This window comes from Nycticebus coucang, chromosome 24 (genome assembly GCF_027406575.1).
Source record: "Nycticebus coucang isolate mNycCou1 chromosome 24, mNycCou1.pri, whole genome shotgun sequence".
Classification (NCBI taxonomy): Eukaryota; Metazoa; Chordata; class Mammalia; order Primates; family Lorisidae; genus Nycticebus; species Nycticebus coucang.
The window spans coordinates 22,567,338-22,595,169 of NC_069803.1; the positions used below are offsets into that span (position 1 = coordinate 22,567,338).

The 27,832-nt window shown below is 55.0% G+C and overlaps 1 protein-coding gene across 14 annotated transcripts; it reads left to right on the forward strand.

Annotated features, from left to right (window-relative positions):
- Nucleotides 1–78: 78 nt before the first annotated feature.
- On the forward strand, nt 79–26,897 carry DMTN (dematin actin binding protein). 14 transcript variants are annotated; one of them, XR_008377326.1, is made up of 16 exons: nt 79–341; nt 16,833–16,877; nt 16,970–17,023; nt 17,191–17,265; nt 18,035–18,190; nt 19,015–19,059; nt 19,411–19,510; nt 19,816–19,872; nt 20,094–20,246; nt 20,723–20,847; nt 21,735–21,840; nt 24,649–24,713; nt 24,866–24,914; nt 25,066–25,314; nt 25,559–25,639; nt 25,768–26,897. XR_008377326.1 is itself a non-coding variant. In XM_053578296.1 (15 exons), the coding sequence occupies exons 1-15, from the start codon at nt 17,006–17,008 to the stop codon at nt 25,879–25,881; spliced, it is 1,218 nt and encodes a 405-aa protein (XP_053434271.1). In that variant the 5' UTR covers nt 16,970–17,005; the 3' UTR covers nt 25,882–26,897. The 14 variants fall into 14 exon arrangements, 1 of the variants encoding a protein (XP_053434271.1); XR_008377328.1 differs by lacking the exon at nt 79–341 and adding an exon at nt 6,247–6,384; XR_008377327.1 differs by lacking the exon at nt 79–341 and adding an exon at nt 7,711–8,459.
- Nucleotides 26,898–27,832: the final 935 nt, after the last annotated feature.

The window sequence follows — 27,832 nt, forward strand, 5'->3', positions numbered from 1 at the left end:
ACGGGCGTGGCCCGGCAGGTGGAGGGGCCGGTTGGGACAGGGGCAGGGCCCGGGCGGAGCCCGCCTGAAGGGCAGCGGCGGGGCCCCGCGGGAGGCCGGCGGCCCCGGGCGTGCCCAATCCCCGGGCAGCGGCCCTCCCTGCGCGCGGGCCCGGGTGTCCCCGGCTCGCACCGCGCGTCCCCAGCTACCTGTGGGGGCGGAGAGAGCCCCAGGGGCGGGCCGGGGCGTCTGGCCGGGCCCCGGGCCGAGGCGCAGGCGAGCGGCCCGCGGGGCCTGCGGGCCGGCGAGAGTGGGGCCGGGAGCTCGAAGCCTCCTCCCGGGAGCGAGATTACTTCTTTCCGGTGAGGAGGGCCGGGGGCGGGGAGGAGGCCGGGACTGGCGGAAGGGCGGCGGGCCGGAATGGTCCCTTGTTCTCCGGTCCCCGCGGGGGGCCACACCTGAGGGCAAACCTCAATTAGAGGCGGCGACGGCGGCCGGGCTACGGGGGAGGGGCGGGGAGCGCAGGAAGAAGGGGCGGCCCCCACCCTGCAGCCCGAGCTCCGCGGGCCTTCCCCGAGGCTCCAGGTGTGCACTGGGAGGGGACCTCGGGGGCCATAAAAGCCTCTTCTCTCCTCGCGCGCACTGGCTTTAACCTGCTCAGGAGGAAGGCCCTTCCTTATGGGGACTCTCCCCCCCGCAGCTGCTCTTCTGGGGAAACATCCTCCCTGCGCCTCTTCTGCTCATGAACACCCCCCAGCCTCAGTTTCTCCTCCCTCTTTCTGAGAAAATGTTGGGGAGGTAGCTCATAGATAGAGAAGGGGGATGTAAAATATCCCTTCTTCCATTTCTCCCCCAGAAAGGCCTAAAAATAAGGGAAGGATAGAAAATCGCGGAGGTCTCTGGTTGGGTCAAAATGGGAGATGGGTGAAGCAGCCGTCCCAGAAGATGGCAAGGTCCCGGGCTGAGTCTGACACCCCCAGTCCCTGCCAGTTCAGAAGGTCGGGGCAGCGGCTGCCAAGAGGGAGGTCCTCCCGCCAGGAACCGGCATTCCCCCCCCCCCCAGCTTGTCATAATTGCTTTTCACCAGGTTACTTTTTTCTCTCACTCATCACAAAGAGCCTTAATCTCAGTGAAGACTGCGGGACGTGATGGGGGTAGTTTGCTGGGATGTGTGTAGGGAGGGTGGTCTGGAGCCACAGCTGATAACTGGCGAGTTCAATGGGACTTTAAAACGGGGGCAACACCCAGCAATTACAAGAGGACAAAGGGTTGGGCGCCCCCCCAGGTGTAAAGGACTGGACTTTGGGGGGGCTGGGGGGAGGAGGCTGGGAAGGAGGTGTGTTAGGGAGGGGGGCTCTTACAATCCCTCTGATTTCCCCAGGAATTTGAGACTTTCTTTAAAATTGACTGCCTCCCCCCAGCTGGGCTCTCCAGCCCACCCCTATGCCCCCACCTCGCCGGGTTAGAGACGGCTTCAAAGGTGGATGGGGCCCTTTGTCTGGCCTCAGCTTTTTTCTCGGCCTTTCTCCGGCCCCTCCCTCCCTCTCTGACCTCCCCAGCACAGACAGGCCTCTGGGGGCCGGCTCCAGAAAGTGCTCACTGTTTTCTTTCTTGCTTTTTGAGGTGAGACCTGGCAGGGAGGGACAGAGAGTGGGGCAGGGTGAAGGAGGGCTGCTCAGAGGCCTGTGCCACCCCAGGGGTTGCCCTCACCCCAGCTCCAATCCCAAGCCTGAGTGTGATGACTGTTCCGGGCCCTGGGAGCAGGCTCCCTACCCCAAGCGGGTGGCTCTTCACACTCTTGCGAAGTCTGTTCAGCTCATTCCCTCTGAACTGGTGGTAACTTGGAAGATACTGAAAGGAAGAAAGCAAAGGAATGGATTCAGAAGGGATTTAACATGCAGGGGTGTGGTGGGAAGGAACGCCACTCCACCATACCTGGCCTTTTCCAGGTGCCCCAGAGTTCTAAGCTAGAAAAGTGGGTGGCTACAGGGGACTAACTGCTAACAGACCCTTGCTACTGGGGCAAGATGAAGCTGTCAAGAGGAGGACATGAGCACCAGGTAGAGGGGAGGTGATGGCAGTGTGCCTCAAATCCTGTGCCTGTTTAGGGTTACCAAGAACTCTAGCTAAGAATAGCCCACGTATTGATCATTCCCTCTGTCCTCCAAATGGCACTGGGGAGCCAGAGCAGGAAGTCTGGGGAGAGGAAATCCACTCACTTTTTCAGTCACACAAACTGGTTCTGCTCGTGTCACTCAATTTAATCCTGTCCCTTGGACACTAGGCCAGTGACTCAGTGACCAAGCCAAAAGCCTTGTCTGGGTCTTAGCAGCCTTAGCTTCACAGCCATTCCTTCCTGAACTGTCTTCCCCCTTCAGCCTGAGACAGGCTGTCCTTTCTGACTTCACCTTCCTGGCTCATCATGGAAATGTTCCCTAAGATTTCTTCCACACTCTTCTCTCCTTTTTCTGCATGCTGCCTCTCTGAGCAAGCTCAACATCTCAACCATCACCCCCTTACAGCATGACTGCACCACTGCCAGACCTCACTGGGCTCTGTCTAAATTACTGCAGTCATTTGCTAAAGAGTCCCTCTGCCTCCCGACACACCCCGATACAGCCAGCGCATCACACAGGTTACCCCTCTTGACCTTCCCCTACCATAAATCACAGCTCCACTCTGTCCCAAGCAGCCTTTATAGTCTTCAAGACTCCGGTCCAGCTGTAGCCCCACGACTCCTTCAAGAACACTGGCAAAACTGGAACCTAGGTCATCCAACATGGTCCCTAGGTCCCATCCTCATTCATGAAGCTCCTGCTAGCTAGCGTGCTCTGTTCTCACATGCTTGCACGTCCAGACCGCAGGATCCCTTTCTGCACTCTCCCAGGGTGAGTGGCCATCTCCATACTGGGGATCTTGCCAGCTGTTCGTTTGCCCTTGCCTTATGATATACATCAAAGCTTGTCCAGAACCGTCATGTATATTGGTGTCATGATTCTGCTGGATAGCAAGAGCCCAAGGTGTGCCAATGGTCTTTGCCTCCCCTACCATGCCCAGAGCAGTGTATCCCGCAGTGTATTTTTTGAGGAAAGGAACCACCTAAAGCCCCAGAAAGAAGTAATTTGCCCAGCACCCTCCTGTCTCTCAGGGTGAAGACAGAAGAAGCCAGAATCCTGCTTTCACTCTCCAGCCTTAGGTGGACTTGGGTGGGGAGGGGCCTTAAGCAGTAAAGCCAATATTTATTTATTCTCAACAATGTTCAAGTACTATGCTAATTCCTCAGTTAGTAAAAATGATGAGCAAAGTAGAGCTCTCAAGGCACTTGAAATTTAATTGGAGGCATAAACCCAGAAAAAGGCAGTTCCGGAAGGCCAAGGCCGGGGGATCTCATAAGGTCAGGAGTTGGAGATCAGCTTGAGCAAGAGTGAGACCTCATCTCCACCAAAAATAGAAAAAATTAGCCAGGCATGGTAGCTCACTCGTGTAGTCCCAGCTACTCAGAAGGGCGAGGGAGGAGGAGGATCGCTTGAGCACAGGAGTTGGAAATTACAGTGAGCTATGATGACACCACTGTACTCTACCCAGGGCAACAGAGTGAGAATCTGTCTCACAAAAAAAAAAAGCAGTTCTTTGGTGGGACTTTTAGAAATCCCTTTCTCTTAAGATAACAAAACAGGGGTCTCGGTGTGTGATATACCTTTTAGGGGCAAGACACAATTATAAGAGGGACTTTACCTAACAAATGCCATCAGTGTAACCTGATATCTTGTAACCTCAGTGAATCCCCAACAATTAAAAAAAAAAAAAAAAACGGCCTTTGGTACATCCCAAAAGAATGAAAGAGGATGTAAGAGATATTAGAACTACAGAAAGGAATATACACTGAGTTCCAGAGACATGCCGGATGGCACTCGAGGTACTACGCTCACTTGTACCCCCTTTATTTAGGGCAGTCAGATGTCCCCATGGGTCACATGTGCATGAGCTCACACTCCGATGTTAAACACCATTCATGGCCTCACAGCTAGAGAGCGCTGCAGCCTAGATTCTCGCCCATCTTCAATGCCGGGAGTGCGATGTTCTCCACTCCCCTCCCCAGGCCCAGGGGGTTTGGGGAGGGTGCTTACTGGAAGGGTATGATTTGAGTGGGAAGAAGATGCGTGAAGGGGAAAACATTAAGAAGGAAAACAGCATGGGCAGAAAGGCAGGAGAATGTGAGGTGTGTTTAGGGAAAGGTGAGCAGTACATTAGTTTGGCTGGAATTGAAAGTTCTCATAGGGCGGCGCCTGTGGCTCAGCGGGTAGGGCGCTGGTCCCATATGCCGGAGGTGGCGGGTTCAAACCCAGCCCCGGCCAAATTAAAAAAAAAAAAAAGAAAGTTCTCATAAAGAAGTGGTAGGAAAGGGCGGCGCCTGTAGCTCAAAGGAGTAGGGCACCAGCCCCATATGCCGGAGGTGGCAGGTTCAAAGCCAGCCCCGGCCAAAAACCGCAAAAAAAAAAAAAGAAGTGGTAGGAATGGTAAAGAATGTGGTCCTTATGCTGTGGAGGGAAGAGAGACCTGAGGCCCTTATCAAGGGGAGTGACCAGATGCTGTGGTCTGGTGGCAGCTGCTGGGTGCTGAGGCTCAGGTGGGCTGGGAGGCAGAGTGCAGCTCTAGGAGGTAGAGGGTGTGGCTTTTTGATCTTTGATGAGAAGGGGTCACTTTCAGGCCCTCATCCTTCCTTTTTCTTCCTCTGGCTCAGATCTCTGTCCCCTTTCCCTCCTCCCTGGGTGTCCAGGGGCCCTGGCTGAGCCTCTCCAGGAGTTAATATTTAGACAGCATGGGGGGCACCCCTGGAGCTCCGCTCCCCAGCAGGTTGGTGCGGGGGGCGGGGCCCGGGGCCACTGGAGTGAGACAGAGAGAGTGACTGGGCAGAGAAGCCTACTGCGCAGGCTGGGGAGGGGGCAGGCGGCACGGCCAGAGTCCACTCAGGACATCTGGCACCAGTGACCTTGTCCACAAAAGGCCTGAGAGGGGCAGGAGCCCAGCTCCCTGTGTGAATGCAAGTGACCGTCCTCAAGGCCTGGAGAACTCCTGAATTTCTGAAGGTATGCTAGTCCTATCAGCACCTCCCACCCGCTGGGCAGCCAAGCTGAGCAGTGCTGAGGACACCACCCACATAGCCTGGAATTAGCCAGTGTCCAGTGCAGTGTTGGGGGGAAAGGTTTTGCCTCCCCCATCCCAACCAGGCAGAGAGGGCAGGTGAGCCACCAGGGCGGAGTGGGTGGGGGTGTTTAGTCCAGATGGCCTTGAGGGGCCTGGGCCTTTACAGGAGGAGGATTTGGGGCAGAGCTAGTCTCTCCACCAGACAAGGACAGGGATGAAGGGGAGACAGAGCATGATAGGGGAACAGGGTCTCCTGGCCTAGCTGTGCCCACACCAACACACACACACACACACACACACACACACACACACACACACACACACACACACACACACACACACACACACACACACACACACACACACACACACACACACACACACACACACACACACACACACACACACACACACACACACACACACACACACACACACACACACACACACACACACACACACACACCTCGCTGCCAGGAATGACCTTGGCAGCTACCACTCCTCAGTCGACAGAGGGAGCCCTAACTCTGCAGTCCCTTGGGGCGACGGCTGGCTGGGCTAGAGGCTGCTGCCCAAGGTGACCAGCCCCATGGAGGAACTGGGCAGTGGGATGGGATTAGAAGAGATCTGTCCTATGCACTGACTTTCCTCTAGGTCCGGAGGAAGAGAGGGTTTGGGACCAGGAGGAGGTGCTCAGAGATAGCAGAGTTGGGGTCCCCAGCTGCACACCCACCCCAGCAGACAGTGCCCAGGGGTCTCCCCTCCCTGCCAGAAACACCCCTCTGGCCCTTCAGCATGAGGTCAACCCTTCCCGGTAGTCTGTCTACTTCCCCAACTCCACCTGGGGCTCCCTGGCATGGCATACTCTCCCCAGTGCTGTGCGGACACCCCCACCCCACCCCCACCGCCGTCAAGATTGGCCTGCTTGCTATCTGGCCCTGAACTGGGGTTCTCCCCAGGTCACCCCTGGAGCCAATCCTAGAGCCTCATGGGGGAGGGGAGACTTTCTGGGGCTCAGGGAGACCTAGCTCCCCAGGTGCTCCCCTAACCACCAGCCCCAGAACCCCCTACCATCCCTGAGGAAGAGGCAGTGGGAACCACAGCTTCCTCCTCCCCCTCCCACCGCCAAGGCTGAGCCGGCCTGAGCTGCCGGCAGGTTGTCTTGGCAACGGGAGGCGGAGAGGAGATGCGCGGAGGGATGGAGGTGGATGTCACCCAGGAGGCTGCTGTGCTCCTGCCCCACGCCCCAGGCCCTTGAAGGTACTGCACACCCACCCCCTCCTCCTCCCCTCCTCCCTACCCCGCTCCCGGACTACACCCCCCCCTGCCCTGCACCTCCTGCTCCTGTTGGGAGGAGGCTTCCCTCCTCCTCTGGCTGGTAATCCTGGCTCACAACCCACCTCGTTTCAGGCCCCTGTCCACAGCTGTCCTTCTCGGCATCTGCTCATTCCACCTCTATCTCTAGGGACCCTTGCACTGAAGATCTATCTCTTCGGGTGGGTTCTCATGGAGGGGTAAGAGCAGGGAAGGGACGGAGGTAGTGGGGAATATCTGGGATTGGAGAGGGCTGAGGCGTCAAAGTCCCTGGTGCCTGGTGTCTAGAGGGATGGAGGGAGACTGTTCAGGGCTGGGGTGCCGGGGCTTCCTCTGTCTCTCTCAGACCCTGGTATGAGGGCAGTAAAGGTGGGGCTGAAGGTTCAGAAAGCAGAGAGACTCGTGGAGAAGCGCCCTGGGTAGCTCCTCCTCCAAGGCTGCGGCCCCCTCCCGCCACAGGAAAGGTGTGCACCCACCAGATTGCACCCCTGGCCTTTTTCTCCCAGGTGTGATGGATCTGGTGTTTCTTTCCCCACCATGGGTTTCTCTACCTTCCACAGCACCCCACCCCCACCCAGCTAAGCCTGGTTCCTTCCATAGCCACCTGCCTCCTTCACTCCTTTCTCTCTGGAGCCCATCCTTGAAGGCAGTCTTCTCCATCCCCACTAGTCAGATAGGACCCCTGCTGCTCCTGTCCCCTCCTATCTCTTTCTCCTAGAGGCACACCCTCACCTGTCCCCTTGTGAGTCTCCATTCAGCTATCCCAGAGCCCCCTCCCCAGATTCTAGATTTCCCCAAAAGCAGCTGATACCATCAGCTGACCGGCTGTGGGCAGCAGTTGCCAGGGCAACAGCGAGGCCTGCCTAGGTAGGCAAGTCTGCAGAGGTGGAGAGGGCACTGGGGCCAGGGTGAGGGTCACCGGCCAGGCTCACCATCCTCCCCCGCCTGGGGACAGGGTCCTGGGCTGGCTGAGGTTTTTCCAGGCATGTCCCTGGACACTCTGTGTTAGGACCTGGGAATCACCTAGCAGGAAGCTCCCTTTTCATGACACTGCCCTGGGAGGAAAGGGGTGCTTCTCACTTCGCTACACCCCATTGCAGTTCCCAGGGGACTAGGGTTACCAAAGGGGCAGTCTGGGTCTCCAGTACTGAGGTCCTGGTTTCTTGCATCCTTCCGTTTGTCCCTCCAGGGAGAGGGCTAATCTTTGGGTAAGAGATTCTGGCCCTTCTGCCTACACCCCTACCCCAGAGGCTGGACCCCCAGAGGCCTCAGCTGCTGCTGTTGGAGGATGGGGCGGCTGTGAATGGGGTAGGAGGTACAGGTGCTACAGAAGCCAGGCATTGTCCCCTGGGTTACCAGCACGCACGCCCGCGTCTGCCCACCACAACTTGACCTCTCTAGCTGTGTATGGGGAAGCTTGAGGGGCTCTGTGTGTGTGAGTGTGTAAGTGCTGCAAGGCTGGGGCTGTGGGAAAGGGAAACAGGACAGCGCTGCCCGATTCTGCTTCGTCATGATGCCGGGTTAATGCTCCTCTTGTTTGAAATGGATTGAGCTGCAGTCGGGGCGGGCAAGCAGGGAAGAGCACACACATCCAAACGCACACACCCTGGGCGGCCACACGCTATCAGCTGGAGGTGGGAGGGTGCGGGCAGGGCGTGGGGGGAGCTGAGGCCGCCAGGCTGCCTGTCCGCCCCCAGATGCAAGCAGACTCCCCAGCACTGGGGATCCAGGCAGCCGTGGCTGGCTGAGAAGCAGGGTGGGGGCGAGGGGGTGGGGGCCCAGAGGGGAGATCAGACCACTCAGCCACACCAGCTCCCCTCCTTCGAGAGCTCCCACCCACCCACCCCCCACCCCAAGCTGGCTTTTTTCCTGTTATTTGTGCTCCGGGAAAGCACGGCTGGGTTCCTGGAAGAGACTGCCTATTACCTAGGCTCAGAGAAAAAGCACCGCTGTGGATCTGGGCCTGGGCCTCCCAGGCCTCAGGGGCCTCAAAGCATCTGGGCCACACTATCTGGGAAGAGGTAGGTAGCAGGGTCTGCAGCTCTCTTCTCCTCTGTGGGCAGTTGGACCCCAATCCCTAGAAGTGAGGATTTGGGTGGTGGCAGGGAATCCCCAGGGAGGGCGTCAGCTGTGGCCTCCTGTTCAGTGGGAGTGTGGACCCTGGTGGCCAGACCCTGGGACTAGCTGGGTTTGATCTGATCAAACCTCCTGATTTGGGAAAGAGCTGGAGTGTTCTGATCCTGGCAGGTCTGTGCTGCCACAATACTATCCCCTTTCCAGTCACTCTGCCCTGCCCACCTAGCTATACCAGCTGAAGAGAGAGTGATGGGGTCATGGGGACTTGTCGTGGGCAGGGGGAGTCCTTCCCTCTCTGCTGAATAATGAGAGGATTAACGCACCCCCTGTGGCCTCCCTCCCACCACCCCAGGTACCCTGGAGGGTTGGAAGTTTGGAGCCAGCTCCTTATGGAACCCTCCCAGCCCATGGCTGGCCAGGCTGGGGTGAGGCCCAGTGAAGAGATAGGCTGGGTGGCAGGGTGTGGCTGCAGGCCCAACCCAGACTCTCCCAGCACTGGCTGCTGAGGGGATTGAAGGGGCTGGGGCTGAGCAGACAGGATCCCCAGGGTCCTGGGCTCCCCCTTTCTAGCTCTATTCTTTCCTGGGCATATTAAGCCCAGCACCCTTCCAGGGCAGACACACCCTGTGTGTCTCTCCCAGGGGACTGGTTGCCAGGGTGGGAGAGTCAGGAGAAAAGGAGCAGGTCTGGCAGGAAGAAGGCAGTTGGGCTGTGGGAACGGGGCGCACAGGGAAGCCCCCTGCACGTGGGTAGTGGAGGGGCTGTGTGTGTGTTGCCGTACACGTGCACTGCTTGGTTCGGGTGCCAAGGAAAAGATGGGTGGGTGGATGTGAGGGGATGTCAGTCACCCTGTGTGTCACAGTGTGGGGGCCTCGCTGGGACAGTGGGCGCGTGAGCTGGCAAGCAGGGCCTTGGAGTCTCCCCCCCACATGCAGCCGTGTGATGAGCTCTGCAACTCGTTCAGTGCAGACTTTTTCTTTCTTTTTGTAGAGACAGTCTCACTTTATCGCCCTTGGTAGAATGCCATGGTGTCTCAGCTCACAGCAACCTCCAACTCCTAGGCTTAGGCGATTCTCTTGCCTCAGCCTCCCAAGTAGCTGGGACTACAGGCACCGCCACAATGCCCAGCTATATTTTTTATTGCAGTTTGGCCGGGGCCGGGTTTGAACCTGCCACCCTCAGTATATGGGGCCGGCGCCCTACCCACTGAGCCACAGGTGCAGCCCAATACAGACTTTTCTGCATGTGCGCACCTGTGAATCTTAGCTCAGTGCGGACAGCCTCTCCACGGCTTTGTGTCAATGCCTTGGACCAAGTTGTCCGTCTGTGGGTAGGTGTCTGCAGAAACCCTTGTCCAAGGTGCCTCTGTGTGCAGAGACCAGGCTAGGGGTAGCCCAGCATTCAGAAAGCTGGTTTGAGGAGGCAAGGCCCTTCTATTCCCCCATCTCTGTCAGTCCGGCCCGTTCAACAGGATCTGCTATAAATGGAGGTCTGAGCAGCAACATGCCAGGAACAAGGAAGTGGGGACTTCTTCAGAGGGAAGGTGTAGAAAGAGGATGTGGAAACTCAAGCCTGAGACAGGCCTAAGAGAAAACGGCTGAATGGTGCATATTTGTGTGTGTTGGGGGAGAGCAAGGGAGGAAGTACCTGTGACCATCCTGTTGTCCTCAAGGGACAGCAGAGGGCAAGGCCTTGAGCAGGTAGATTCTGGATCTGCCACCTGTCCCTGCCAGGTCTTTTTCAGAGAGTGAGAGGGTGTTGTGTGGTGCTGGCATTAGAGGACCCCTGGCCTGGCAGGTAGAACAGGGGTGCGAGAAGGAGAAAGTGAGAGGAGGAAGGACTAGGCTTTGCCAGCCTTAGAAGGACTCAGGATTCAGGTTTGGCCTCAGTAAGCGATACTTCTGATGAGCCTGTGTCCCAGAGCCAGCCTAAGACCTCATGGTGTCCTTTTCAGGGGCAGTGTGGTGTCCCACCGGACTCACAACACACACACCCTGGGAGCAGGGGCCCCGCCCTGCTGCCTGAGGCCCCACCCTCCTCTTCCCCACCCTGGGATGCTGTTTTGGAAACTGGTGACCTAGCTGCATGCTGCCTTTATTTCTGGCATTGAGTTGTTGCCACAGTAACTGCGGGGGTGGGGCCGGGAGGGGGAGAGGGTGAAAGGGAAGGAGAAGAGGGGAGGGAGAGAAGGAGGGAGGAAAGAAAGCAAAGACAAGGGGACAGAGCAGGAAGACAGGAGAGAGAAAGGGAAGCAGACGGGGCAGTGACACTGTGGCTAAAACTGCAGAAAAAGAAGCGCAGCAAAGTCCCCTGCCCTCCCTGACGCCAGCCTGCCAGGACCGTAAGCCTTGTTTCACAACTGCTCACTGTCTGCCCCAGTGGCCTCCAGCCCAGCTGGACCCTGGCTGTGTAGCACAGAGCCTGAGGGTCCCCAGATGCAGTCAGACAGCAGGACTCTGGGTGTCTCCACCATCCGAGGTTAGCACAAGGGACCCCAAGTCCCAAGTTCAGATTCAAGAGGTATCTTTGGGGACTACTTGAAAATAGCATTTGGCCTCAGATAGGCCTGGGTAAGAATTCCAGCTTGGTTCCTATTTGGGGGGGCCTTTGGCAAGTTAACTCTCAGCCTGGTTTCTCCCCATCTCTACATGAGGAAAACGCTGTTTGTGTGTGAGGTATAGAGGGAACATGAAAGTGCTAGCAGGCGGCTGGCACACGCACAGGGCAGGCAGTGATTGGCTTGGAATAGGAGCAAGGGCTAGACCGGAGGGCCCACGGCTGTGATTCTGCAGGTTCAGGGAACCACAACAAGAGCCCACTGGGACAAGTGGGACAACCTCGGAGGTCCCTGCAGGCAGGTCTTATCATGGAGGAGCTGGGGAGCTGTGGGAAGGAGGGGTGGGCTGAGGTGGAGCTGGGCTGGTGGCTCAGATAAGGCAGGGGTGCACTGCTGGGGCAGGGTGGGGCTGAGGGGGAGGGGGAGCAGCCAGCTGGGCTGGCTGCTGACCAGAGCCAGGAAGGGCCAGCTGAGCTGTCCATTCCGCCACCTGGGCCTGCCTTCCTCTGCGGGTTTCCCCTTCCTTCCAGTCCTCCCTCCCTTCCTGCTGCAGCCTGCCCTTTCTGTCCTGCTCCACGCAGGTTGCAAGGACCTAGCGTGTGCGCACATAGGCAAGTGGTGCACATGGGTGGAGAGGGCACAGGACAGGGCAGGGCGGGAGAAGATGGGTGGGAGCCTATATTCCCCTGGAGGAAATGAGCTTTGGCGGATGGGGCTGCACGTAGGTGGAGTAGGCAGTTGCCTGCATGGTGTGATTCCAGAAAAACCAAGGAAAAACTCTCTCTCTCTCTCACACACACACACTTCTCCACACCAAAACACCTGCTAACAATCTAAAAACCAGTAAGAACTTTATTCCTTAAGGCTACCCTAAGTTTAAATGTAAATGTCCTAGAGAGGTAAGACAGAATTTCTGCCATTAACAGCACCTCTCTAATGTACAAGACTCAGAAGCAGATGGGAGAGGACACCCAGATGCTAAGGGCTGAGACCCAGCCGTGGGGTTGTGGACAAGAATGGGCTGGAGAGGAGGTTGTGGACAAGAAAGAGCAGAGGCAGGAGGCCAGGGCTCACCTCACCTTTGCATGGGGGTGATATGGTGGTTAATGTGTTCAGAAGTCAGACAGACCCAGGCTTAAATGCCACACCGTTGTGTGTCCTGGACCGATAACATAAGTCTCAACTTCCTCATATATAAACTTGAGATAATAGCCAGTTCACAAGGTTGGCATGTAAGAGTTAAATGAAAAAAAAAAAAAAGTGAAGTGCCCAGCGCCCTGCCAGCCATAACTTAGACATTGCATAAACAGAAGCTGTTAATATTACCATGACATCTATTTTAATCATGTTCTTGAGTGTTTGTGCCTGTGGGACAGTGTGAGTATGGAGGTGTATGACCACTTATTCTTGTGACATGGCTCACCCTGGACCCCTCACCTTCCTCCTTTTGGGGAAGCCACCACCCTGTACCCCTCCCCCAACTGGTTTTCGGGGGAGGCACCAGGGCCACCCCCAGGCTCCAGGCCAGCACGTATCCTCTCTCACTTACACTGGGAAGATAGAAGCCTTGTGTGGTTGTCACCCAACTTCTTCCCCTGTCCTCTCCTCTCCAGTGAGCGTTTCTTCCCAAATCTAGTCCTCCACTTGGCCATGGAACAGATCCCTCCCTCCCTGTGGGCACCCTGCTCCACAAGTGCCCCTTTCTGTCCTTTTCTGTCTGCTGTTCCCTCCCAGTTGCCACCAAACATGCTCAAGGCTCTTCTTTCCTTAAAAACCAATCTTGCCTCCTCCAAAGAGACTCTTCCAGTACCTTCTACCCCCTGCAACCTCCCCCCCCCAACTGTAGGACCTGGCCAGGCCCCGCCCTCTGTAACTCTAAGCAGCAGGTCCCTGGGGCCCTGATGGCCTTGGCCTCCAAGCTGGGGGGAGAGGCCTTCTGACCTTCTCCGCTGCAGTACGTTCTCATCTCCATGACATCCTACTTTCTTAGCACCCCCCCACCATTCTCTTTCTCAACATTTGTTGGACACTAACTGTGTACAGACCCTTTGCTAAAAACACAAAGAATCACTAGATACTCTCCCTGCCCTCTAAGAGCTGCCCAGCTAGTTTTCCTCTCTTGGACTGTGCCATCTCTGGCAGTTCCTTTCTTCCAGTCTCCTAGGAGTTTCCCAGGATGCTGTTTTTGACCTTTTTTCTCCCTGGGCAGTCTCGTCTTCAGACTAGCAACTCGCTCCTTTCCTCCTGGATGTTCCCACTGGTCCACCTGCTGTACCCATCCCAGCCCCCAGCTGGCAGAAGTGAGCTCCTTCTTTCCCCTCGTCCCCTGCCCCTGCCCCCAGGTCTTGCAGCCTGCCCCACTCTGGGGCTCTCCAGATCAAATCTTGCAGCCTGCCCCACTCTGGGGCTCTCCAGATCAAATCCTGCTTCTGATCTCAGAGTCCCTACCTTCACGCATGCTGTTTCCTCTGTCAGGAACCCCTTTCTGGTTTTGCATGATCTCACACTGGGTGTCTTTCAAGGCCTACCACAAATACCTCCTTCTCCAAGTAGCGTTTTTTCAAGTTAAAACTTTTTGGAATTCTAGAACCATGGCACCTCCAGGACAGGATTCTGGCCATCAGAGTCACAGTAGGTGATGCCACCTCTTATACTGTCTTCTCCGGCACAAGTCATTCTCAACTTGGCATGGAAGTCACCCAGATGCTTGCTTTATTTCTAGAGGGGCGGTGTAGCTCCTTTGACTCATCTTTCTCTTCTCCATGAGACATATCACAGAACATTCTGTAGTCATTGCAGAATAGGCACTTAGAAAGTATCTGATGAGGGCAGCGCCTATAGCTCAGTGGGTAGGGCGCCGGCCCCATATACCAAGGGTGGTGGGTTCAAACCTGGCCCCGGCCAAACTGCAACAACAACAAAAAATAGCCAGGCATTGTGGTGGATGCCTGTAGTCCCAGCTACTTGGGAGGCTGAGGCAAGGGAATCGCCTAAGCCCAGGAGTTGGAGGTTGCTGTAAGCTGTGTGATGCCATGGCACTCTACCAAGGGCGATTAAAAAAAAAAAGTATCTGTTGAAAGGATGGATAAAACCATACATGCCTGGGTGGATGGACAGATCGATGGAGGGACAGACGGATGAACGGATGGATGGATAGATGCATGGATGGATAGATAGATGCATGGATGGATGGATGGATGCATGGATGGATGGATGAATTAATATTTGCCTTGAGAATGAAGCCAAATGCAGAGCAAATTTGACAATGGCTATTAACAAAGTAAAGATCAGAGAGGAGTGAGAGGGAGCTAAAAGCTCTTCAAATACATACTAAATGTCTTCTGCTCCTCAGATGCCTAGTTAAAAACATGTCAAAGTGTGGGTGGTGCCTGTGGCTCAGTCAGTAAGGCGCCGGCCCCATATACCGAGGGTGGCCGGTTCAAACCCGGCCCCGGCTGAACTGCAACAAAAAAATAGCCGGGTGTTGTGGCGGGCGCCTGTAGTCCCAGCTACTCGGGAGGCTGAGGCAAGAGAATCGCTTAAGCCCAGGAGTTGGAGGTTGCTGTGAGCTGTGTGATGCCATGGCACTCTACCGAGGGCCATAAAGTGAAACTCTGTCTCTACAAAAAAAAAAAAAAAAAAAACATGTCAAAGTGAACACTAAGAAGGCAAGAGAAGTATGAAGCTCTGCAGTGGAGTCTTAACATGGGTACCAAATACCTTTTTTGGATGGCCAGAGTCTTGTCCTGGACATGCCAGGGTTCTAGAACCAAAAGACATGAGAAACTGGCTAGGTGCTGTCCACCCTGTGCCCTGACACAGTGCTAGGGAGCCATAGTATGGCATGTCTATGCCGAAGACACAGCTGTCTTCAGCTCCACAACTCTGGACAAGTTTATAACATCTCTGAGACGCGTTTTCTTCATCTGTAAAATGAGTTTACCTTATATGATTGTTGGGGTGATGCAACAAAATAATCCTTGTAGAGTGCTTATCAAAGAACCTAGCATGCAATGTACATTCAAAAAGATAACAGTTCTTAATTATTGTTGCCCTCCAGAAGTCAGTCTAGATAGGGAAAATACATGTTCTCTTGTCTGGCAGTGTACACTCCAGGGCTTAGTTACGTGGGTCTCTTTTTATGTCCCACTGGAATTCAGAGAAGGGTTTATCGGGAAGAACTAGACTAGCAGGGAAGGCCTCCCATAGAAGTGGGATTAGGCAGCCGGGCGAGGTGGGAGGCCAAGGCAGGTGGATTGCCCGAGATCACAGGTTTGAGATCAACAAACCACTTCAAATATATACTATATACAAATATATAATTCTAGCCTGAGCCAGAGTGAGACCTCATCTCTAAAAATAGCCAGGCATTGTGCCAGGTGCCTGTAGACCCAGCTACTTGGGAGGCTAAGCAAGAGAATCACTTGAGCCCAAGAGTTTGGGGTTGCTGTAAGCTATGATACCAGGGTACTCTACCAAGACAACAAAGTGAAACTCTGTCTCAAAAAAAAAAGAAGAAGAAGAAGAGGTGGGCTTAGGATAGACCTTGAAGGATGGATGGCATCTGGGAGGCAGAGAAGTGAACAGAGCTGGGCAACGTGTGGGCAAAAGCAGAAAGGTCTGCTGGTCTTACAGGTGGGCAATTTTGGTGACAGAGGGACCAGCAGGATGACCAAATACAGTGATTCTCAACCTTCCTAATGCCGCAGCCCTTTAATACAGTTCCTGTGGGTCGCGACCCACAGGTTGAGAACCGCTGACCCAATACAAATTGTATATGGTAAGATTGGGAATATTAGTGACCTTTATCTGTCATGATCTCTATTGCTGCAGGCCTGGCCACTTGGAGAGAGGTTGCCCCTGCTGCCAAGGCAGTGACACCCCCTGCCCAACCTCCCTCCTTTCTCCTTGTGACCTAAGTGTTTCAGTCCTAGGGGTGGTAGAAATAGTAACAGCTAACACTCTGCATGGAGTGTGTAATCTTTTTAACACATCACCTGTTATAACTTACCCAATACTCAGAGCAATACTATTATGACACAGGTACTATTACTGTCCCCCACTTTACAGAGAAGTGTGAGACACAGGGAGAGTGGGTAACTTGCCCAAGTTCACACAGCATCTGAGTATCCGAGTCCTACCCAACACCAGGCCCTCTGGGCTCCAGTCCATGCTCCTGGGGAATGGGACCCAAATCCAATGCCAAATTCATCCTGAAAGTAATTCTATGCACCATTTTAAGTAATTTTGTGTATAAATCAAAAGTCTTTGTTATAAATTCTCCTGTCTGGAATTTTCCACTTGTGGCGTCACGTAGAACTAAAGTTTCCGGTTGTGGATGATAGATTTTCGGGTTAGGGACGCTTAAGCCTCTCCGGGCGAGCATGGGGGAGCAGTGGCTGCGGGACAGCAGATTAGAGAGGTGGGCTGTGGGTGGGTGGGGGTGCGCAGGGCGGGGAGGGCGAGGACCGACAGAGGGCTCCCGCTCCGGGGCTGGCCGGGCAGGTGCGCCAACGCCGGGGATGTGGCAGCCATGCCGCCCTGGGAAGCCGCTGACTCCTGCCGTCATTTCCTTTGGAGCCAGAGAACAATGGCTCAAAAACAAGTGCAGCCGGTCCACTTGGCCGCCTCCCCTCCGCACCCGAACTTTGCTTTCTCCAGGCCGAGGGGGCCTGGCCGCCTGGACAGAGCCTGCTCCAGGCCGCCGCCGGGCCCCGCGCCTGACGCCCCCGGCTCGGGCTCCCTCCCTTTCTCCTTGCAGCCCGGAGAGTCGCCGCCCGCTGAGGGATGAGGACGCGACAGCCCGGTGGGACGCGCTTGCTGCCTTCGCAGCCCCGAGCGCACAGCGCCCCGGAGCCAGGCTGGGCCTGACACCCTGTCCTCTCCCCTCGCGCACAGGGCTCCGCGAGTGACCCGCCCGCCAGCGCCAGCCGCATGGAGCGGCTGCAGAAGGTGCGCGGGGAGCACCTGGGCCGGGTGGGGGGCAGCGCGGGAGTCGAAGGGCGCCACCTGGTGGCTGTCCGCAGCGCCGTGCCCCGGGTCCCCAGAGGCCTAGGGCCGCCCGCCCCGCCCTCGCCCCCACGCACATCCCCACTCGCCCGCCTTCTCGCTCTCCCCAGCAACCACTCACCTCCCCTGGGAGCGTCAGCTCCTCCCGAGACTCCAGTGTGCCTGGCTCTCCCTCCAGCATCGTGGTGAGTACCCCTCTCGGCCACCAGCACCCTCTGGCTGGGAGCGGGGTGGGCGGGGACCGCTGACTGCCGGGGGCTTCACTCCGAGCCTCCTCAGGGGTGGTCCTGCCAGTGCTGGCCGTCAGGGGGGTCCCAGAACTCCAGACAGGGGCCCCCACATCCCCTTCCTCCTGGTCTGGTCTCACTGCTCTGAAAATGCTAGGTGAAGGACTGTCATATTGTTTAAGCTGATAATCTACATAAACTCTTAAAATGAAAATGGGGCGGCGCCCGTAGCTCAGTGGGTAGGGCGCCGGCCACATACACCGAGGCCGGTGGGTTCGAACCCAGCCCAGGCCAGTTAAAACAACAATGACATTGGGAGGCTGAGGCAGGAGAATCGCGGAAGCCCAAGAGCTGGAGGTTGCTGTGAGTCCTGTGACGTCATGGCACTCTACCGAGGGCGGTAAAGTGAGACTCTGTCTCTACAAAAAAAAAAAAAAACAATGACAACAACAAAAATAGCCAGGCATTGTGGCAGGGGCCTGTAGTCCCAGCTACTTGGAAGGCTGTGGCAAGATAATAAGTTGAAGGTTGCTGTGAGCTGTGACGCCATAGCACTCTACCCAAGGCAACAGCTTGAGACTCTGTCTCAAAAAAATAAAATAAAATAAATGAAAATAATAGGATTGTTCACATCTTTTCTCGGTAATAACCGGCAAGTATAGCTGGTAAGGCCAGTATCCTAGGGAAGGCTTTGGGGACATTGTTCACTTGCACCTTTTCCCGTCAGGCCAAGATGGATAACCAGGTGCTGGGCTACAAGGACCTGGCAGCCATCCCCAAGGACAAGGCCATCCTGGACATTGAGCGGCCTGACCTCATGATCTACGAGCCCCACTTCACTTATTCCCTCCTGGAACACGTGGAGCTGTCCAGGAGCCGGGAGGTGAGAGGGGGTCCTCTCTGGCAGGACTTGCGGGCAGGGCTCTGCAGCGCTACTGGTGGTAGAGGGACCTCCCCCTTCCCCCCCAGTGCTTTCTGTCCTGGAGACCTGAATCAGAGGCAGCTGTGCTGGGGGATCAGCCAGTGTCTTGAGAGCAGGGAGAGCCAGCCCCAGCTGTGCTGGGGATAGGCACGTTTACACAGCAGCAGCCCAGGGGCTCATGAAAGAGAGGACAGAAGTGGGCAGAAAAGGCGAACTTTGTACAAAGAGCTCAGAAGCACTGAATGTGGAGGCTGAAAGTCCTAGCTGAGGGGCCTGTGTGACATTGTGGCTTAGTTTCCCCTCCTGTAACATCCCTTTCTTGTCTACCCATGAGGTACCCAAAGTGCAGGAGATAGGTTACAGGCAGGTACTTTATCAACTGTGTTCAAGAAGGGGGCAGTGCCATGCTGGGGAGTGCCCTGGGGCTGGACTGTGGGGAGGAGAAGCCAGACCTGCCCCTGGATACACCTTGGTCCTGTCCCTTCCACTCCTTGTCAGCCTCCAGGGACAGGAGCAGCAAGCTCCTAGCTGTTCTTCCCCCAGCCTCAGATCACCGTGCACACTGCTCCCAGGTCTGTGAGAGTCCTTTTGCTTCCTATGGGAAGACTGAGGACTTTGCCCAGAGTGCTGGGAAGGAGGGAAGGCCAGCGCTAGGAACTGACAAGAACCCAAGAGAAGAGGTGGTCCAGACACTGGCCAGGAAAGAGTGCAGAGTTGGATGGGAGATGAAGCAGGACCCTGGGGTTCTAGGGACCAGAGTTTAATCTTCCCCTCTCCATTCACAGCGCTCACTGTCGCCCAAATCCACGTCCCCACCACCATCCCCAGAGGTGAGTCTGTTCCACTATGGCAGAAACTTGCTCAGCCTTGCTCTGCAGGGGCCCCCAGCTCCTCTCCCCGACCTATGTCCACACCGAGCTCTGCAGGGCCCAGCAGGTGGCTGGCCAGCTCTGTACCCATCACTCATTCTGACCTAGGGCTTCATCTGTCCCTTTCTCCCTGGGCCATGCACTGTCTCATTGGCATGCTGAGTCCCTGGATTCACTTTCTCTGCCACAGCACTGCCCTGGAGCCAGGGGCTGTGACTGCCAGGGTGGGAGGACACAGCAGGGTTGCATGAGGGAAATAAGTGTGTGGGGGGTGGTGGGAGCAGTGGTTGACGCTAGGCTTGTCCTCTGCAGGTGTGGGCAGAGAGCCGGACCCCTGGAATCTTCCCTCAGGCTTCAGTCCCAAGAACCACTGGAACCCCCCGGACCAGTCTGCCCCATTTCCACCACCCTGGTGGGTCTTGTCAACATTGCTGCACCCCTTGTCAAGACTCCTTCTTTCCTTCTCTCTGGAGTACATGCTCAACATAGACATGACTGGGCCCTAGAGATGGTGGCCTGTCACTTCCTCCCATCCTCCAGTCCACTAAGGACAGGAAGTCCCAAGCCCCTGAGAGATGGTGCCTGGAGCTCCTAGTTCTGTCTTGGCTCTGGGCAGGAGCCAGTGACTTCCCACCTTCTCCCTTGCCCCCATTCTCATGCATGTAGCCTCCCCTGCTGCCCACACAGGCCCTCACCTACCCTTGCTCCCTCCCACAGAGACCTCCCGCCCGGATTCCAACATCTACAAGAAGCCACCCATCTATAAGCAGAGAGGTAAGAGTCTCCCTGGCCTGAAGGGGGCTGTGCCATGGTGCTGGGAGCCGGTGGGAAGGGGTTGGGAACATGTTTGCCCAGCACTCCTCCCACGCATTCCTCTCTCCTCTGGCATAGTCTGGGTGTGCAGGGGGAGGTGAGGGAGCCGGGAGCTAAGGGTGGGCCAGGTTGGCTGCAGGGGCAGTGGGGTGTGCCTGGCTAACCCTGGCCTCCATCTGCAGAGTCCGTGGGTGGCAGCCCTCAGAGCAAGCACCTCATTGAGGACCTCATCATCGAGTCGTCCAAGTTCCCTGCGGCCCAGCCCCCTGACCCCAACCAGCCGGCCAAGATAGAAACTGACTACTGGCCTTGCCCCCCTTCTCTGGCTGTTGTGGGTAGGAGAGATGGGGGGAATCGGGGTATCATGGCATCTGTGTAGGCTATTCCCACATCCTTGAGCCCCTAGGCTCACTGCTCACCCACTCCCTGCATTCCTGTAGCACTTGGTATAAGTGGCTCTGTTTGCTAATCATTCATTCACTTTCCATTCATTTATTTGATGACTCAACAGACATTTATCGAACTATATCCCAGGCTCTCTGATAGGACCTCTGGGAATGAGAAAGATAGAAAAGGGGTGGTCTCCAGCGAATGTTAGTTGTGTGTGTGTGTGTGTGTGTGTGTGTTTTGCCTACCCAGCATCACAATGAGGCAAGGAAATGTTACTCTTATTTTATTTTACTTTATTTTAAAAAATAATCCGTAGTGGCTTCTTCGAGGCACAGCCCAGGACAGCGCACAAGGCATGATAAATGCATGTTGAGCCAGTGGTCGACTGACTGCTGTGCCTACTTTTGTCTGTGTCTCCTAGAGACAGAATGGAGGAAGCGGAAGGCATCTCGGAGGGGTGCAGAGGAAGAGGATGAGGAGGAAGATGATGACTCTGGGGAGGAGATGAAGGCTCTCAGGGAGCGTCAGAAAGAGGAACTCAGTAAGGTATCATCTCGCCACCTGCCACCTGTGATTTCTTAGAGACAGAAATTCTGGCTCCATGGCTAGTCTAAAGCGGTTCATGCCAAAAAAATAAAGTCCTCATTAGAACATTTGAGCAGACCAGGCACTGTGGCTCACACCTGTAATCTCAGCACTCTGGGAGGCCTAAGCTCATGAGTTCGAGACCAGCCTGAGCTAGAGCAAAACCCCATCTCTAAAAATAGCCAGGCATTGTGGCAGGTGCCTGTAGTCCCTGGGACTTGGGTGGCTGAGGCAAGAGGATCAATTGAGCCCAAAAGTCTGAGGTTGTCATGAGGTATGATGCAACAGCACTCTACTAGGGTCAACAAAGTGAGACTCTGTCTCAAAAAACAAAACAAAACAAAAAAAAAAACGTGAGCTCTCTCTTCTTTCCTGGGGTCCCAGGTTTTTGCTTTCAAAGAATACCTGAGCTTTATGCTGCTTTCACGGGACACACTATTTGATGTTAGGGTTAAAAGCACAGGAAAGGGTGATTCCACCTGTGCCAGCCTTCACCGGGCTGAGAAATTTATGGGAAGAGAAAAAAAGAGAGCCTGGCCCCTAGGGGAGGAGAGCATATCAAGAGCCATGGAAAGGCCATTGACTGTGACATGGGCTTGTGCTCTGGGCAGGGTGACCTGAGCCAGGGAGGCCACCAGGGTAAAGTTCCACCAAGCACTCTGACTCTGTTCTCAAGGGTGGCCAAACCCAACATGGGCACATGTCAGCCAAGAATAAGAGGGTCTATGGGTGCCACAGCATGAACCAGCCATCTTGGAAAGTGCCCCTTGCCTACCTGCAGGACACCCAACTCCAGGCTGTTTAGGGATGAGGAATGAGTTCCTGAATCTTCCATTTCCCCTTCTCAGGTTACTTCCAACCTAGGAAAGATGATCTTGAAAGAAGAGATGGAAAAGTCATTACCTATCCGAAGAAAAACCCGCTCCCTGCCTGACCGGACCCCCTTCCACACCTGTGAGTACCATGGAGAGGGCTCAAAGTCACTTGGCCAGACCTGGAGGCTGGACAATGTTGTCTGTTGACTCATTAGCTGTAAAAGATGCAGTCCCTTGCCCAAGGTGCTCACGCTCTCCTTTGGGCAGGGATACCAGTCATAGAACAGCATTGGATGATAAAAGATAGTAGCAGCCGAAGCCAGAATTAGCAAATTTTGTTTAATTTAACAAACACTTATTGAGTGTCTACCATGGGATAGGCACTGGGGGTACACAGAGTGAAAAAAATCTAGTCTTGACCTTTAGTAGCCCATGGTCAATGGGGAAAATCAGTGTGAATCCTGGCATTTCCATTTGCTGTGGCAGGTGTGATTGGGCTGTGCCCAGCACGCTTTGGGAGCACAGCAACTGGGGCCGGGAGGTTGAGACCCAGTGAGCCAGACAAAGTGAGTGGGCAAGAAGGTCATCGCAGACATCAGGGAGCAAAGGCAGGGAAGCATCCAGCCAGCTCAGAGAACCTCCAGGAGCCTGGAATCACAGAGCATGGAATACACCATTGGGTGGCAGGCAATGGGGCCAGAGAGATGAGGGGCCAGGGCTCTGAATCCCCCATTACTCTGGACTGGGATACCTTAGAGCATGGTGGCTGGAGAGGAAAGGGAGAGAACTGAGAACCCAGAAGTAGAAGTGATGAGGCCTCTTAGAAACCACATGGTGTCACATCAGCATTCTGTCACTCAGAGCCGGTCACCAGCATCCTAGACCCTAGGGGAGGAACTATACAGTCTCAAGGCAGAAAGCATGCGGGATGGGAGACAATGATGGGGGCCATCTTTGGAAACAATCTGCCATACTCTCCAGTAGTTTGAGTGAGGGCTAAAAATAGGCATGGGTCCAGAGAAAGAGTAGATATGAGAAATACCTCAGTGATGAGGTAGTCATGAAGGGGAAGGGAGAGAGGGCTTGGGGCTCTTGTTTTGAGTGCTGGGTAATGACAAGCTTGGAACTGAGATAGTAAGGGAGGCAGGTCTTCAGGAAATATGGAGACTGGTTTTGGACATTTTAGGTTACAAGTGCCCCAGAGGGGGCATGTAGGTGGAGGTGCAGTTGACGGAGTTGGGTGCTTGTATGAGACAGTAAGAGGAGGTGAGAAAATGAGATTGTGCGGAGAGAGAGGGGAACAGCGACCCTGGAGAACACAGCCATTCAGGATCCAGGCAGTGCTTCGTTGAGATAGAGTCTCTGAGCCTCCGAATGTGGACAGCCTGGAAGAGCCTCCTGCTCTGAGGGCTGGGGGTGTGGATCTGGGAGCAGGCCAGATGGGAAGTCAGGGTCTCACTCAAGGGGTGAGACCTGGTGAGACTGGTGAAGCTTTGGAACTGCTACCATGGTAATGGAAAAATGTGCAAACCTTGGCCTTGGTACTGATGCTGAGCTTCATGGTGTGGGCTTTATGTCCACAGCCTACAGGCAGGAAGAGAGCTGCTGGGTTGACCTGGGGTTTGAGTTTTGCAAGGAAGGTACCCAAGGGGCTGAGGGGCCAGGCTGCACCACAGAAGTGCTGGTGAAAGCAGTGACTGTACCCAGCCACAGTGGGAATTCAAGGTCAGTACATGGCTAGGGCGTCCACAGCGTCACTAAGAGCTCCTAGGGTGGGAGGGAACAGTTGCAGGCCTGAAGGATGAGGGAGATAGGATGCCTCAGACGTGGATTCAGTCTTAATGTTCTGCTAGTATCTTCTATTCAGCCAAAATAAGCTCTTTAACTTTCATTATGATCTTGTGAAGTTGAATGGCTAAATGCTCACCTCAACATCATTTCTGGCATCCGTGAACTTAGTCATAATCAATGATCATGTCATCATGTGTAGGCTACTATCATATTGAATCAACCTGCCTTTCAGAATCATGGATAGGCATACCATTGTAATTTAACGGTAGCATTGGAATAATCATTTTCAAACATATGTAAGCATCCTAAAAGTAACTGGGAGTGAAAAAATCTTTCTATGTGGTTTGAAGATAGAAATTCTGTCAGTCGGTTGACATATAAATGTATACCTATTACTGCAAGAGTGAAATGTTTCAATACTGAATGGTGATTATGAAAGCTGATCATTTTCTATACAAAATAAGAAATGTTCTGGGAAAAAAAATGAGGTTCCCCAAACCCCTTTTGTTCTTATCAACTGAACTTCCAAGAACCCAATTTTATAAGAATGTTTTAAGAATATAGTTCCCCACAGTTTTGAATCTATAGAGGCTATTTCAACAAAGTTCTTGTCAAAGGAGTTGCTACAGAATGCCGACCATTTTTAGTAATCGGAGATAAAAGACTGTTGAGATCTGTTCAAGCTAAGAATCTTAGGTACAAAGTTCTTTCTAGGAAAACACATTACTGAAAACACATTTTCTTGAATTACACCCTTCAGCGTAGAGACCCTATTAACTGTGCGAGCTGAGAGTGACGTCCGGTGATGCTGATGTGAAGGGGAGTGACTGCAGCCGACAGTGCTGAGAAAATGTTTAGAGTTTGATTAGTAATGTTGTTGATAAAATTGGAATAACTTAGTTCTTAGAGTTTAGATTTATTTTTCTATCCCAGAGTTCCTTTTCTGATGGTGAGCCTCGGCGTTGGCTGGCTTTGATTCTTACACTCAGGCATTTTGCCCAGCTTGGGCCATTTCTAGTTAGAAGAGAGGGGAGAGGGACGGTGGTAGAGGCAGTTCAGAGCTGCCAGCACTGTATCATTCTTTTGTGCCTGCCGGGCAGAGGGAGGGCCATCAAGGCCACAGGAACTGAACTCAGGGCCTCTTGCTCTCTTCCAGCCTTGCATGCAGGCACCTCTAAGTCTTCCTCTCTCCCGGCCTATGGCAGGACCACCCTGAGCCGGGTAAGGTCTGCAGAACACAGATGGGGACTACGTGAGGGGCATGGGGTGCTTCTGAGCCACTGTGCATCCTTGGGAGCGGGGATACCCTCAAAGTGAAGGGGACTGATGAGAAATGTCCCCAGTTTCCTCTAACAGCTTCGTGTCCTTTGCAGCTACAGTCCACAGACTTCAGCCCATCGGGGAGTGAGACTGGAAGCCCAGGTGAGAGGTGGGACCTGCCGCTGGGCAGCTGGGGAAGGGGCTTGGGCAGGCCCCTAGGAGGATGGTTTGTGGGATGTGGGCAAGAGTCTGACCAGGTCAGGCAGCTGCTGACCTTGGAGCTGCCTCTAAACAGTGACCCTTCCTCACGCAGGCCTGCAGGTGAGCGCCTTCCGGAGGGGAACAGGTGGACACCAGAAGCCAGGCCAGGCAACTGGACGTGTGGGGGATGGGGAGTGGGGCCTCAGAATTGCCTGGTGAAGCCATGAGAAGCTGGGGTAAGGCTGGGAAGGTCTCCCCACCCCACTCTGGCTCACTGCAGCTTTGGTCTCCCCAGAATGGAGAGGGCCAGAGGGGGAGGATGGACCGGGGGAACTCCCTGCCCTGTGTGCTGGAGCAGAAGGTGAGGGGCAGGGACCCAAGTACCACAGCGGGCGGGCGGCTGGGACACGCCAGGAAGCTGAATGCGCTGTGGGGGTACCCTGCACTGAGGATGGGAGGGACGGCAGGGAAGCTGGGAGAGACAAAGGGCAGAATGGCATGAACCCCACTGGCCTCTGCAGGTTGAGGGGGACCTGGAGACTTGAGGAGGCTGAGTTGACAGGAAACCCCATGAGCCTAAGATTGCCCCCTGCCCTCACTCCCAGATCTATCCTTATGAAATGCTGGTGGTGACCAACAAGGGGCGAACCAAGTTGCCTCCAGGTGTGGATCGGATGCGGCTTGAGGTATGCAGGGAAGATGCGGTGGCTGGGGAAGACGTGGGGCCTCTTTGTGTGAATGTTCCCTGAGTCCCCTGGTACAGCCCCTCCCCCGTGGCTCCTTCCCCTGAGCCACTCTCATGTATCCCCTGCAGAGGCATCTATCCGCTGAGGACTTCTCAAGGGTATTTGCTATGTCTCCCGAAGAGTTCGGCAAGCTGGCCCTGTGGAAGCGGAATGAACTCAAGAAGAAGGCCTCTCTCTTCTAAGGCCCCCCTCCATGACTGACTCCCTCGCCCCTGCTGCTTGAGGGCTTTGGAGCTGGGGTCACTAGATGGCAAAGCATCCTCTTCCCCTGGTGGGCTGGAGAGGGAGGGGCAGACGCAGGTGGAGGGAGCCGAGGCCCCTGCAAGCCTGGCCACTGCGGCGTGGACTTCCCTGGCCACGAGGAGCCAGATGGCCTCCTCTTCTCTCCCCTGCTCCTCACTGCACAGGGCAACCCAGACAGGGCTCTAGCACCCACGGAGTTAATGTTTGTGCCCTCTCCCTGTCTCTCACCCCCACCCAGAGGTCCCTAGCAGAGGGTAAGGAGAAAGAAGGGGCACGTGGTGGTCAGGCCTGGCAGCTGTCTTGAGCAAGGGGTAGGAAGTAGCCAGGCAGCGGCCCCTGTGTGAGCCCACCCAACACCCCCTACCCACTCCTGTCAGCTTCCCCTGTGCCTGGGCTTCCTACTTCTCTGACTCCAGCAGGAAGGCTGCCCTGCCCTCCAGCTTGCCCTGACTTTTGCTCTGCTTTGAAGCCTCTTGCTTCAGTCCCATGGCTTCCCCAGAAGCCCTGGCATAGAGGGGGATGCTACCTAACAGCCCCAACCCACTGCCTGCCTCCAGGCCAAGTCAGCAGGAGTTCTACCTTCTAGTGCAAGCCAGGTACTGGGTAGAGGCCAGGCCTTGAGCCTCCCTTGGATGGGGTCCAGAGGGGTGGCACATTCCTGAGTGTCCTGGCTACCAGCTCCCACCTGTTCCCACGCATCTCTACTATGCTCTTAAAGAATGTATTTATTGGGCCCCCCCAGCTGCTTTCCTCATCTAACTCTCTGCCCTTCTTTAGTCACACTCCCAGCTCTACTTCTTTCCAAGTACACATGTGTATATAATTATATCTATATTTTTGCCCAGGTCGGGTTTTGTTCCCACCCAGAGCCTGGCAGCCCTTTCCACTTTGTGTGTGATAATGCTGGGGGAGGGGGACTCTGCTTGGAATTAAAAGGTTGCATTGAGTCCCTAAATATGTTTGTCCTTTGTGAACCACCAGACCTGGGTAGGAGGGACAGATGATATTGGGGGGAATGAAGGTTCAAGTGGGGCACATGAGAGTTGGAAGTGTGAAGAGACAGCCCACAAGCTCCTCCTGTTCTCCCAACCTGGGCCAGAAGCAGAGGCTGGTCTAGGCAGGGCCCCAACTACCTCCTCCCCTTTAGGGTCTCTGCAATGGGAGCAGAACCCCCCCCCCCAAAATGATCACCTTGGTGGTCAAGCTCATCAACATCTGACATGACTATACTCCCACGGCCCAGGGTGTTCCTGTTCAACGGGGAAGCCAAACACACAGAAATGGTCAACAGCATGTGAAAACACAGTGAGCAGTGAAATACAGCTGCAACTAGGGTCAAGTGCAGGCTGAGGGAGGAGGGTGGTGATTTGGTCTTGGTTGACTAGGCAAGGATCCCCAAGAGGAACAGACATGGAATCTATGGGGAGGAGGTGTACACATTTGATTGGAAAACCAGAGGAGGGCCATGGGTATGGGTGCCTGTGGGGGCAGGGGCTGGCCCTACCTGGCTGGATCAGAACCATATTTGGGTACACAAAGAGGTACACAGTGAGAGGGGCCGTGTGAATTGGAGGGGTACCCAGCTTATAAACCTGAGACTGGAGCTGGGGCCCAACCCAAGCCTCTAGATGAGTTTCTAGCCCTTGTGGCTGAAATAAAAGCAAAAGGGTAAGACTACCTCAAATTTGTTTTTGAGACAGTCTCATTATATCACCCTGGGTAGAGTGCCATGGCATCACAGCTCACAGCAACCTCAGACTCTTGGGCTTAAGCAATTCTCTTGCCTCAGGCTCCCAAGTAACTGGGACTACAGGCGCCCACCACAACACCTGGCTATTTTTTTTGTTGTTGCAGTTGTCGTTGTTTAGCAGGCCCAGGCCGGATTTGAAT